Source organism: Oncorhynchus mykiss, chromosome 12 (genome assembly GCF_057628025.1).
Source record: "Oncorhynchus mykiss isolate SJ-2025 chromosome 12, ASM5762802v1, whole genome shotgun sequence".
NCBI classification, from domain to species: domain Eukaryota; kingdom Metazoa; phylum Chordata; class Actinopteri; order Salmoniformes; family Salmonidae; genus Oncorhynchus; species Oncorhynchus mykiss.
In genome coordinates, this window is record NC_143033.1 from 65,666,924 (window position 1) to 65,681,193 (window position 14,270).

At 41.4% G+C, this 14,270-nt stretch overlaps 1 protein-coding gene across 2 annotated transcripts in view; it reads left to right on the forward strand.

Moving 5' to 3' along the window:
- kcnc3a (potassium voltage-gated channel subfamily C member 3a) overlaps window positions 1–12,299 on the forward strand; it is a 101,296-nt gene extending 88,997 nt beyond the window's left edge. Inside the window, exons 4-5 of one of the 2 annotated variants that reach the window (XM_090193002.1) lie at window positions 1,962–8,112; window positions 10,312–10,444. In XM_090193002.1, the coding sequence (XP_090049128.1) occupies window positions 1,962–2,107 (146 nt within the window). In that variant the 3' untranslated portion in view covers window positions 2,108–8,112; window positions 10,312–10,444. Of the gene's footprint in view, window positions 1–1,961; window positions 8,113–10,311 lie in introns of both variants that reach the window. The other variant, XM_021624413.3, reaches the window with a different exon arrangement.
- Window positions 12,300–14,270: the final 1,971 nt, after the last annotated feature.

A 14,270-nucleotide genomic window follows, 5' to 3' on the forward strand; every position in this document is an offset into this window, starting at 1 on the left:
CACATTAGGAGGAGATGTGGCTGCTTTGAGTTTAGAGAACAGAGGATGATCAAACCGATCCTGTTATGCCACCTAACTTGACAATTATACTGCTTGGTCAGATGTATTGAGGTTTATATCCACTTTTTCCTCTGAATTGTATCTTGGAAAAGAGCGACTCACTCTTAAAGGGGTGGTGTTAGATAACGGTCATGTTCCCCTGCTCAGACGTTGCTGACGGCACAGTCAATGACGTGGCATGCAACCATTAGTTGATGCATGTAATGTCCGAGCATAGTAATGTGACTTTTCGCTCACTCTTAAAGGGATGGTGTTAAATTTAGGCTCACTCTTAAAATGTGGTATTGGATTTTTGGCTCACCCTTGAAGGGGTGTTGTGAGATTATGGCAGATGTAACAACATCTTGAGCTTGTGTCAAACCTTGATCTATTTTGCTCTACCTGGACATTCTCCAGGGTATTGACATCTGTTCTCTAAAAATGTCAAACAGACCGACACAAGTTGTAGGAAATGCTGAGGAAGTAGTGGCAAAAACGGCATTCTGAACGCCATCGCAATCACTAGTTGGTAGTAATGCAAATTTGAACACTAATCTGGCATAATAATATGTGCATAGAGGCTCTCCACAACATGAAAAGGTGCAAAAATTGTGTTTTATGTTTACGTTCTACTACATCCCTGGGGAAGAAGGTAGGCTTGGACCATGAGAGGGAGTATGGGCCTGCATTCACAAACCGTCTGAGTCGGAGGGCTGATCAAGGATCAGGTCACCTCTGCACATTCAAATATTATCCTATTCATTTTATTCGTTATGATCTAGAAGGTCAAACTGACCCGAGATCATTACTACTGGGGCTCCGAGAGGAAGGTGTAAATGGTGAATAAGGGGAGGCAGCCAGGTTCGGTTGGGCCCGGTGAAGCTGTCAGTGTTTTCATAAGGTCTTCCACCACACACACACGCACGCACACACACACACACACTCACACACACACAATAAATGTTCTGCTGATGTTTCTGTTCCCAAATCCTGACGACTTCACCAGGTCCAAATTGGTCACGTTGTTGTTATTCTGGGGAGGTGCTGAATAGAGCTTTGACTGTATGTACTGTTGCCCTGTCCGTCTGTCTGTCCCTCTGAAGTCCGTCTGTCTGTCTGGAGGATTAGAATTCAGTGTTGGAGGCTAAAACATCTGGATGCCGAGTCTGCCCTCTCTCTTTCTCAATATCTCCCTTTTTCTGAGAGACACATGAGTGTACTTCCCAATCTTTGTGTATGCCAGAGGGAGCTAAAAGTCACTGGAGCTTGACACCAGCTGTTTTATCCATCAGTACTCTCCCCCCCCCCCCCCTACTATATTCTACTGTACTCTACAGTGCTGTAATCTACTGTGCTGTACTGTGTATGCTGACACTACTGACAGAGAGCACCATTTTGTATTGATGTGGCAAAATTTTGATGCCATATTTTCATAACTCATTTTCCTGTTTTGTCCTGTCTCTCCCGTCTGTCTGTCTTTCTCTCTGTCCCTTGTCTGTGGCCTTAACACTTGATTTGGATTTTCGGTTTGACTGTTGATTTGACTTGATTTGGTATGATTTTTTATTTTTTTTTATTGTTTTTGTTTTTTGGAAACCTATTTATTCATAACAATCGCTATTCCTTGCTATTTCTAATCCATTATATATTTTAACGCGACATCTTTCTCTGTCATCCAAATGATATCCATATCCTCCTTAAACATGAAAAAATAACATTATAATCATTAAAACATTTTTTTTAACCACAAACATTTATGCAATTTAACTTTATTTTGTACCAAATGTCCTGCATTTAAACTTTTTTTAACCCTAAAACTACTTTTCCCAAAAACACCACTGTTAACTTCTGTCACCTCTCCGCTAACCCCTTGACCTCTAACCTAATGTAAACCTCTAACTATGACAACACGGTCACCACAGCGACAGGCTACGAGAAGTCTCGCAGCCTCAATAACATTTCGGGCATGTCAGGAGCCCCCATGCGCCTCACCCCCATCACCAACCCTTTCGAGCCCCCGGGAACCAACCTCCGCCGCTGTCACTCCCCCATCCCCTCCATTTTGTAGCGTCATGATGTGGAGAAGCAAGCCAACAAGTCAACTACAGAAGGAGCATCAGGAAAGAGAGACATACCAACACCACTGTAATCCCAGTGCTCCCATTTATATTAGTCCAATAGTGATAATGATAATGAGCTGTAGGGGGTGCCATTTAGCCACATTTAATAATGCTCTATATTGAAGGCCAGGTAGATGGGGACATGCAGTGTATAAGAGACTTAGAATGAATAGAGAAAATATCCACTATGACTACATGCACTTTCCCACCACATGCGATGTGCAATATGTTAAGCCAAGCCGAAGCAAAAATGTTAAGAGGTATTCAGCGTTAGTCTACAGCAATCTTACGCCTGTTGGAGCAATGAGAACACACATCACCACACACACACACACATACACTATCCCTCGCTCTCTCTCTCTCATACACACACACACACACGTATACTCTCACACACTTGCCTTATTAACAGGGATTGAGTGTAGGTTAGTGATTTGGACTGATAAATAATGTAGTGAGCTACAATAGCAGGCCTCCCTGTATTATAGTAAATGTGTGCTGTTCTTGCACTCCGTATTGCCACTAATCCTAAAGAGCTCCTTAGTCAAATGAGACTTGTTCTGATACTCTACACCCCCACACGACATCAAGCCTCAACAGCAAACCCATCCACTCACTCACACACACACACGCATCGCTTGTATTTGGGATGAGGAACACACTTACAGTAACTAACACCAACAAAATATCGAATATATATTAAAATGCATGCATTTGGGGTTTTTTGAAGAAAAAAAAATCACACAAAGAAATTCTTATATTTAACAGAAAATCTTTGAAAAGAAAAAGAGGCAAGCCCAAAGTAAGAAAAGTATTTTTTTAGTAGCACCCATAAAACAAGCCATGTACTGGTTAGTGCTAGATCTCCCAGGGGAGATGACTCAATGGACCGTTAAATGTGTTTCCGTGTGCTGAAAGTAGACTGTATCACACACACAGGCACACACTTATAGAGACTCACGACCGATCAAACAGCAATGTATCATTTTAAAAGCTGGGGGGTGCTAGAGAGTTGTACTATACTAGCATTCATTCACTACTACAGTTATTATCATTATCATTATTGATGTTATCAGTGCCATGTAGAGAGCTGGAGAGAACGCAAAGCGTTCTGGGGGCTTTTGTGCAATACACAGACTCTGATGAAAGCCTGAACAACGGCCATCAATGTTTTAAAGAAGAGATTCCGAATAGCATCCTAACCCACAGAGAGGGAGGACATAACAAGCTATTTTTATAATGGTTTTGAGGATTAAAGGGCAGAAGGGATGGATTCTCTCTTCTTTCTCTAGGGGGCGGGGTTAGGTGTGGTAGAGAAGATGGGGTGGGGGTGGAACTCTCATTCCCATTGGTCGGGAGCAGTGAAAGGGACCATCGAAGCAGGGATCGGTATTTCTCATCATTGACCATATACCGGCCCTACCCGCCCTCCCTGCCCTCTTGTATGCAGGTGCATGAAATTAAGCTTCTTTCTCTTTTTCTAAATATGGCTCCTCAGAAATCAAATCTGTACACATATCAAACTATACCTTTCAGTCTGCACATGTCAGTGTCAGGAGGGTGTGGCTATAATCAGAAGTGGCTTTGGGTCACCCGTCAGACAAGAGATCAATTTTGGTCTTTCACTTCCTCAATCCTTTGTTGTCTTCCTGTATCGAGCATTTCACCACATCGCCACACTCACAATGACTCCTATGATTTGAGTGTAGTGATTTTTTTTCAGTTTTCTTTTTTTCTTTTTCTCTTTTGTCCTTTTTGACCCCCACCCCCCACCCCCACCCCCACCCACCTCCCGGTCCTGGCTGCTGAACCATCGCTCCTCACAATAAAAGAGGGCACCGTGAATGGAGGATGGACTGACAGCGCTTGGTAGAAGAACAGAACGAAACAATGATCAAATTAACAAAAAAGGCAACATACATATATAGAAATATGCAATGTATAGAAATATATTTGTATCTATGTATAGTTAATCCTATGGAGATATGCTGTATATCTGTGGCGCACATGGGAGTTGTGTGGCTTTGAGCACACAGACATGCATCTACCTTTGGTCCAAGATGCAAGAGTGCCAATTCATCAGAATTATACATCATTCCTTTCTTTCTCACTGTTTTCTGGGGGGGGGGGGGGAGTGTTGAAGGAGGACAAATGTTTTCCCTCCATACCAGACATCAGAAAAAAAGAGACCAAAACTTCCTAAAATCCCAATTTCTTTTGAAATTTTGTTGAAATCTAGAAGATGACGAGGTTATAGTGACAATGTTTTAAAAAATATATATATATCTTGATATACCCAATGTCGATATTTTAATTATTGTCACTCTTATGGATTGTATATTTTCATTTTAGTGGTTGATTTACAGAAATGTTTATTTTTGTATTTTCCGATGTTACTGTCGATTTTATTATTGATATTTATTGGCATAGAATGTTGCCGCCTATTAAGGTAATGCTTATGTCTCTAACTGTTCGTATCCAGTTCAGTTGCTTGAAATGTGTCTGTTTGATTTGACGTGATTTTTGGGGGGGTTTGACCTTCCCATCTCTCCCTGCCCTCATTTCTCACTCTGCCACCTCCTCTCTCACTAGAGACAGAGGGTTGTGTAAGGACTGAAGGTTAAATCTTTTCACATTTCGTAGAACTGGCATTCTCTATGACTGACATTAACATTAGCCTTATAAAGGTGTGGACTGTATACACTCTAGATAGTGTTAAGCTAAAAAAGCTATTAGGGCAACCTCGCTCAGCCATCGAAGCAAAAAAAATACAATTAGACAAAACCCTTAGATAATTCAAAGCTCCGGACTCGTTCGGTTGAGAACTGTGTCCTCTACAGGCTCAAGTAATACTGTGAGAAGGTTTGACGTTTTATTAGTTTAAAATATGAACTGTTGTTGTGAGTCACGTGACTTAACTCCATATCTGCATTTCATATCTGCACATATCCAATAGTAGCCCGAGTGCCAGCTGATTCGTGCTCTATTACCAAGTCCTTGTCACTCATTGTCACATCAAACATGTCATGTTTAGCTTGCCAATGACATAGGAGTTGGATAGACAGCACAAACAGATCTGGGACCATGCTAATTCAATAGGAGTGGGTGAGAATCCGAAAAGCCTTCATCTGTGTAGTTTGAGGTGGGAGTGACAGGGAGGGTGAAAGCTTGACCTATGACTATGGTTGGGGTGGACTCCATTTTGATTGCAGTCAATTCAGGGGATGCATTGAATCTCAATTCATTCATTGAAAATCAGCTGTTATATTAAATGTCGGATTCGTTTCAATGAATGGTTTGGATTTTTATTCACCTCCAGAGTTGATATAATATAAATGGAATTCACCCCAACTTGCACTAGTACTCTACACCCAGAGTAATATATATGATAATATAGTTATATATGGTAGTACACACAGATATATTCCCTATATATGGTTTTGTTGACACCCAGACACCAGTCTACAAACTACCAAATCTATTTTTTATAATTGTCTCTCTTCATCCCTACATCCCTCCCTTCCTCCCCCGTCCTCTTCCTTGATCTAGTGCTTTGGGATTTTGTTCTTGTATTATAGAAATTCTTCTTATACCTGTTATTGGTCCAAATGTTCTGTACAGTTGTAAAGTTTTGACTTATTTCAGTCTTCATGGGGTTTCCATTGCAAGCAATAAGAAATTGATATGTCTATATCCATCATCAAGGAAATGTGATTTGAGAAGACATCAGATTTGATCATAAGCTTAATGAATGTGTATATATTTACTGTATATATTAAGTGCATATGAATGTGTATATTTCTATACATACACATAACATATAGACTAACAGCATGCTATTAGGGAAAAAAGCACTCGGCCCTCACAGTTTTGCCTGAGAAGAGTTGGGCTTATATATGCATGCGAAGATGTTCTAGGGTGGAAGAGACCATTGGTACCCTAATGGGGAGGGGGTTTGGGAAAGTTTTATTTTTTAAGGATGGGGAAGGGTAACCAGTGGTCTTGTGTAGCCGCTCTGTTATTTCTTATAGACCTTACTAGACTAACTGGCAACAATAATTACTTTATGATTTATCATTTTTGTTATCTTTTTACAGAGAACTATTCTGAGAGCGCAGTGCTTCTCAGGTATATGCAAAAAGAAGCAGTAACTGTGAATTAATACTAGAGAAAGAAATCGACGACTTCCTTTTTCCACGTTAATCAGAACACGTCCTCAAAACTCCATTTCCCTCGGTGAAAACCACATCGGCCAAAGCCCACCCAAACCTTACCGACTTTTCTACACACTTCCTCTCCTCTCTGTTCTCCCTCTCTCTTGTTCCATCAATCCATCCTGTTCTGTCTTGTCCCTCTCTTGCTTGAAATATCCTGAGATACAGTACATACCCAACATTTTAGGGGTTTAACGTTTGAAATGATACGATAACCTCCACTATGTGGAGGGAAAGCTCACACAACTTTTGCATTATTAGTGACATTTTTTGTTGTTGATAAACTAATAACCTGTAACCTGGGATATAATGTGCATTACTTCGTTTTGCTACACCTTGTGGTTACTTATTAGGACAGTTATTGAGTCATAGCAGATAGGAAAAACTAACCTTGACTGTCACGAACAATCTACAAATAGACTATACTTGCCCTCTGGTGGTAGAATTCACACGTAACCAACCGTAGGCTACAGACATGGATGACTCATTGTTGAGCAAAAATGCTATTCTACTTCCTTGTGCATCCTGCACATTCTTTAAACTTAGGTTGCATCTGAAATGGCACCCTAGTCCCTATATCGTGCACTACTTTTGACCAGAGCCCTATTATAGGGAATAGAAATATTCAATACCTACTGGGCACAACGTGGAATAGACATTGAATTAACATCTGTTAACATCAACGGGTAGTGAATCCCCCCCCCCCCCCCCCCCCCCCATTGCCACTGGGACAGGAGGGTGCTGCTCTTTGACAAGCAGTAGGAGGTGAGCATGTGACATTCTAGAATGGATCAGTAGAGGTTGTTGTGATAGGTGGTTATTTTGCTCATTATTGATGGGCAAGTTGATGGTTTAGTTAGTGGGTTCAGTTAGTAGAGTGACGTTCAGGTCTGTGTATCATAGCATGTTTTTGTTCAATCATTGCTTCAGACACTTTTTTTTAACCAATCCTAAGGTAGGAGAAGGACTTTTAAGATGCTGAAATGGAGGATGTTTTGTAGTCTAGCCAACAACTGACGTAGAAATGAATTGAACAATATCATCAGTGCAATGTTTTTTTTTGACGACACCTCTGTCTTCCCCCTTTTCCGCGTTTCCCCTTCTCCCAATCTTCATCAGTCTCCCACCGTTCACAACTCAGGTATATCTCTCTCTGTGTTGCTTTAAATCAGTGCTTCCAGACGTAATGTCTATCAGAGCCGAACAGAGAGAAGGTTTGAAATGTTTTGCTTCCTCTCTACTGTATGCATGGACCTGTAAATATTGTGCGTGTCCTGTGTTCTCATCCCAGCTCACCTATGTACCCTGTTATGTGATTCTGAGGTTGTTTCGTCCCTCCACTCTCCTCTCTCTCTCCGACACACACGTTTCACCCCATCTCGACCTATCCACTTTCTCCTATTATTTTTTTTGTATTGGTATTTTGAGATGTGCTATCTCTACTGCTTCCATTACAAAACCCAAAACTGAAACAACAGACTTTGGGGAAATGAAAAGTCCCATAAATGTTAAAGTTCCATCTCCCCTAAGAGTGGATTACAAACGTCTCCCGAGGATAGGAGTGGACAGAAAAAAAGGACAGAAAGACTGTCAGATGTTACGTATAATGTTTTTTTTTTTTGGGGGGGGGGGGGGGAGTAGGAACTGTATATTTAAAAAAAGGATTGTCATCAAAGGAAGAACCATGAAATGGAGGACAGTTTGGGGAAGAAAGAAAAAAAACTAAATGAGAGGAGGAAGTAAGCTGATCACTTCTCAGTGTAAGAATGTGTTTTGTGTTCTGTGTGCTGTTTCGCTCTGTGCTTCGTGTGCTGTGTTTTTGCAGTGTGTGTGTGTGTGTGTGTGTGTGTGTGTAACAGTGTTTTGTGTTGCGTGTGTTTCTGTGCTTCGCTCTGATTCATGTCAAATGTTTTCCTCCATGTTGCCTATCTGTTTGTGTAGGCTGTAGGATACATACAGTACTTTCAGAAAGTATTCATACCCCTTGATTTATTCCACATTTTGTTGGGATACAGCCTGAATTCAAAATTGATTCAATATTTTTTTGCTTCTCATCCATCTACACACAATACCACATAATGACAAAGTGAACCCTGTTTTTAGATTTTGTTGTTGCAAATGTATTTAAAATAAAATACAGAAGAATTTAATTTACTTAAGTATTCATACCCCATGAGCCAATACATGTTAGAATCCTTTTTGGCAGCGATTATAGCTGTGAATCTTTCTGGGTAAGTCTCTAAGAGTTTTGTACGACTGGATTATATAATATTTGCAGATTATTCTTTTTAAAATTGTTCAAGCTCTGTCAAGTTGGGTTGTTGATCATTGCTAAACAGCCATTTTCAAGATTTTCAACCTAATTTAATCCAAAACTGCAGGCCAGTCAGGAACATTGAATGTTACCTTGGCAAGTAACTCCAGTGTATATTTGGCCTTGTGTTTTAGATTATTGTTCTGCTAAAAGGTGAATTTGTCTCCCAGTGTCTGTTGGAAAGCAGACTGGAAACCAGGTTTTCCTCTAGGATTTTGCCTATGCTTAGTTCTATTCCATTTATCCCCCCCCCCCCCCCCCCCAAAAAAAAAATAAAAAAAATAAACTCCCTAGTCTTTGCCGATGACAAGCATAACCAAAACCAGATTGCAGCCACCACCATGCTTGAAAATATAAAGAGTGATACTCAGTGATGTGTTGGATTTGCCAAAAACATAGTATTAATTTCTTTGCTAAAATTTGTGCAGTTTTACTTTAGAGCCTTATTGCAAACAGGATGTATATTTTGGAATATTTTTATTCTGTACAGGCTTCCTTCTTTTCACTCTGTCATTTAGGTTAGTATTGTGGAGTAACTACAATGTTGTTGATCCATCCTCACTTTTCTCCTATCACATTAAACTCTGTAATTGTTTTAAAGTCACCATTGGCCTCATGGTGAAATCCCTGAGCAGTTTCCTTCCTCTCCGGAAACTGAGTTAGGAAGGATCCCTGTATCTTTGTACTGACGTTGTGTATTGATACACCATCCAAAGTGTAATCAATAACTTCACCACGCTCAAAGGGATATTCAATGTCTTTTTTTTCACCCATCTACCCATTTGGAAAACCTCCCTGGTCATAGTGGTTGAAATGTACTACTCGACTGTGGAATCTTACAGATAATTACCGCGATGAGGTAGTCATTCAAAAATCTTGTTAAACACTATTATTGCACACAGAGTGAGCCCAAGCAACTTATATGACTTGTTAAGCAAATGTTTACTCCTGAACTTATTTAGGCTTGCCATAACAAAGGGTTTGAAGACATTTTAGTATTTCATTTTGAATTATTTTGTTTAAAAAAAAATGTAAACGTAATTCCACTTTGACATTATGGGGTATTGTATTGTAGGCCAACAAAATGTGGAAAAGTCAAGGGGTATGAATACTTTCTGAAGTGCTCTCAAGTCTTGGTCTGTGTTAAGCTAAACTAACATTCCTGGTGGGCTGTAGTCCTGTGTGGGAATGACCTCCAAAATCACTGACTCAGTCCTTTTGGCTGGAAAAGCACCCTATTGGACTATGACTAACCAAAGAATTAAGAGGTAGGCAAACACCAGCAGACTAAACAGCCCACAAGGACTGAAACCACCCACACCAATTGTATTGGTCTTTCGTTTGCTTTATCCACTGTCAACCAGGTGAATCATTTGCTTTGAACAGTTGTACTCATCATAAGTAAACCCATCCAGTCATACAATCAAACACCTGGACTATAACTATTGAGAATGTTAAATGAATTCAAACTCCCATTCAAGCTCATGTTAGGTTAATCGTATCAGCTAAACTACCCTGGATCATGTAGGTTTTTAAACATCCAGTCGTAGCTGGTTGATATTTTAGGTTTGCTGGAACTTCCACTGATTCTTATCCTTGTTTCTCTCCTCTTTTTTTTCCCCAGTGTTGAGTTTCTAAAATTCCCCTTCCTGTCCAAGAAGAGGAACAACCATAGGACACAATTCACCCAGAGCTCCCTACTGGATTCACTGTGGGCTGGAGGAATACGTAACCGGAGAGAGAGAGAGAGAGAGAGAGAGAGAGAGAGAGAGAGAGAGAGAGAGAAAAAAGGAGAGAGAGCGAGAGAAAGAAAGAAAGAGAACTGAAGGTGATGGTGATAATGGGCGGATGATAGAGGACAACGAGAGTCAAAGAGATTTGTTCATCCCTCCGCACCAGAAGCATCCTTCGTTCCTGTGGACTCCTCAATCAGCACCATGCTGTAGAAAACAAACTCCAGACCAACATAACAGACTTACAGACTGAAACACATACCTTATGTCAGCATACTTTACCGTGTCTTACTATACTAAGTTTATTGACATTGAAATCCCAGACAAATTATAAAAGAAACAAAAAATAGAACAGAATGCCCCTAGGAAAGAGCCAAAGAGTTATGGGACAGTAGGACAGTGTTCCACAACTTGGTTGTCATCCTACTGTATCATAGACAATGCATGCTCTTAACCACTGTCAAATGTTCCCTTAGACAAATTACATGTTACCGGCTCTCAGATACAGTATATTCAATTGTTTTTAAATCTTTCTATTTGGTACTTCAAAGATCGGACATACAGTACGGTAGGCAACATAAACAAACTGCTGCAGTGGTCTGAGATTACTCAACACAGTCAGTGTGGACGTGACTACAGAAAAGGCGAGCCAGGTGCTAGCCAATGGCAAAACACATTGAAATAACAGTCATTTTACTGCTTTGCAGCCAAACACTATGCAAAGCTAGGAGGCCGACTGACCATTGCGTCCAGTGACTCCTGAGTCGGCCCACTATGGTGACGCTACCTGCTTATGTAAAGTCAGTCACAGCTGTTGGACTGTTTTCAGTGATTGACAGCCCTTCTCTTACCCTCTCACAAGAGACACAGAAGATACTGAATGATGGGCCACAATAGTAGAGCTACCAGTTATATAGTATACCAGGCCATTGGTCATTTCATAGAAACCTGCACATAGGTCTGACATACGATACACTCCCTGACTGACTGATGCTGACTCGTGTTGCATGAGAGAGGGTGTGGGCTGACCCTAACAGACCTACTCATCGACCACTTTGAAGGATTTGGGCCTAAAGAAAACCAGAGTATGTGTGCGCGTGTGAGAGTGTGTGCGCTGGAGAGTTGAGGAGGACGCCAAAGGAGAGAGACACTGGAAGCATGACCGCAATGCGCATGCCAAGAACGCCATCGACTGCTGGGAAAACGAGGACATACGTTGCCCTCTCTTTCTCGCTCTCAATCGCTCCCTCTCTTTATCTCCAACCCTCTGCATCTCAGCGTTGCTGCTCCTCCTCCGTAGCAAACTGCATGGCATGATCGAGAAAAAAAACCTGAGGAACGAAACGTAGAGAACAAAAAGGATGGAGAGAGAGACCAGAGAGACTTTATTTTTTAAACCAAACAATCATAGTCACATCAACCTTTTTCAAAAAGATCCAATTGGTAACTATTTGCAAGTGTCAAGATAACAAACGGCCAACTGCACGTTGAGAGAGTGGCTACTGTAAAGGTCTCTCTCCTTTCTGTAGAAAGGATGAAGGTCAAAGAGCACTGCACCTCTGGGGGGGATCACAAGGAAGTGCGAGAAAAGAGCGGGAAGAGGGTGAACTTTGATAAACAATTCCGGGAAAAAGTGAAAATGCATTTTTATTACTTTGTTTACCAGCATGACTATTCTGCATGAGTATACTTCTGCAAGCCCTAACCCCACCCCCCTCCCTAAAAAAGAGGGCTAGGAATTGAAAAAAATGTACAAAATTGAGACGAAACAAAAAATATTTATGTTATATGCAACTCATTTTAAAAAAGAGCAGGATTATATAAAAAAAAAATCTATATTTTGTTTTGGGATAATAAAAAAAAGGAATAACGAAAAAAATATATAGGATTGCAAGATACACATTGAACAATGTTTTCTTAGACAAATAAGATAAACACACACCACAAAATCTACCAGAGATGAACTGTGCGAGGAACTTCCCCTGATACTACAACTACTCTACTACTACTTTGATGACAACTCTTCTCCCTCTCTGCTACTTCTTCTTCTACTGCTCTCACTCTCTGGTCCTACCGCCCTGATTGCGCTCCCTGCTGCCAATTCACTGTCTTCCACCCCACTGTCCATCCAGGTCCCCTCTCCACTGTCTTGTCTGCATAACTCTGTTTAGTTGGACTGTGCTCAGATCCAATGGGTCATATTTACTAGGATCCAAACGGGCCGGGAACGGACTATACCTAAACTTGTCTAACAAGTTTTCCGCTGCAAACCTGTTTGCTACGGTGTGCACCAATGAATACGACCATGATGGACTCGGTTTTTTTGTTCTTTCATTCTCGTGCTCAAGGTGGGAGATGGCAGCTTCACCACCGGGACTCGGTTGTAGACTCTATAAGGTCTCGGCTAACTAAAGCAGTTTAGCGATACCTAGCAGAGATTAAACCTCACCCCGCCCCAAGGCTAAAAACCCACTGCGCATTGGGAGAAAGTATTTGATCTGGTGAACGAGATTAGCGAGGACCTAACACACAACAAATAACATGGATTGGATTGTGTAGCCCAATAATACTGTAGCTCTGACCCTGTACTGTAGCTAGCACCTGTAGCACTGCGCTGACTGGCCATAGATAAGGCTATATTAGCTCAGCCCTGATATTGTAGCTATACAATGCGTAGCTTTGTGCTGCTATGACATAATGTACTGTAGGCCCATCTCCCTGATTATGGGGATGTGTATAACATGTCGTTGTGGCATTTAACCCCCAAGTGCTGCTGGTGCCCCCGGCGTTGGTGAAGCAGCCATCTTTGCTCCATTTCCCAGGTGGGGATAGCATATTGGCCAGGAAAACTGCTGTTCAAAGATGCGTGAAGGGAACGCCAAAACTGTCTTATCTATTCTATTCTGTCATAATGAGCTTTGTTGTCGTTTCTGTTGATGAACAAAAGCTCTCGTTGACCTTCCACTACCCCTGCCTGTTTCGCAGTATGACTGTATGCATCGCACCAGGCACCTCACCACACTCTTAACAACAGATTTTTTTTGTTTTATTTCCCCCTTTTTTCCATGTTTCTTTTCAAGTGATTTTGTTGTTGTGTTCTGTTTCTAGGCCTGTATGTATAGGTAATGTCGCCAGTCACGGCAAACCCTTAGCTAGGCCCACATCAGAGTTGAGATAATATGTTGTTTATCCCCAATGAAGAGTGCCGTCATCTGAGCCGTGGTTAGTCTCTAGGTGACACTGGTCTAGCCGAGTGTTCCAGCAGAGCAGGGTTAATCTGAAGGGTGTTATTTAATGTTACAGTGGGGGAGGAGGAGAGGAGCGTTAATGTTTGAGGAGGGGGGGGGGGGGGAGACCTCACTTCAGACCGTGTCAAATACAATTTGGGTCACATTCATTTGCATATTGCTCGTTTTAGATTTTTGTCTCAAATGAGTGTTAACTTGTGTTCACTTCCCAAAACGGTTCCTTTGTTTTTGTTTGTTTATTTGTTATTAGGCAATGATGATGATTTTGATGATGTTCCAGAGAGGCTGGGGGCTAACTACTGAGAACTGAGCAACTAACTATGCAAGAGTTTGACTGTAGCATACGATTAACTTCAGTGTTTCATTGTGCCAAAGGAGTTCAGTGTGTTGGGTCTGTTTGTCTGTTGTGTGGGAGGGCAAGAATGGGGTAGGGTAAGGATGGAAAAAGGAGGCAGCTACTATATCTAGCATGGTGCATTGTTTACTGAAATGAATGGGGGTGTGGGGGTTAAAGTAATTAGAATAGGGCCCCCCCTGAAGATCTCTGGAGTTTGCTACTCAGGATATGTCCCTGTACTCACAGTTTTCATTTGATACACTGG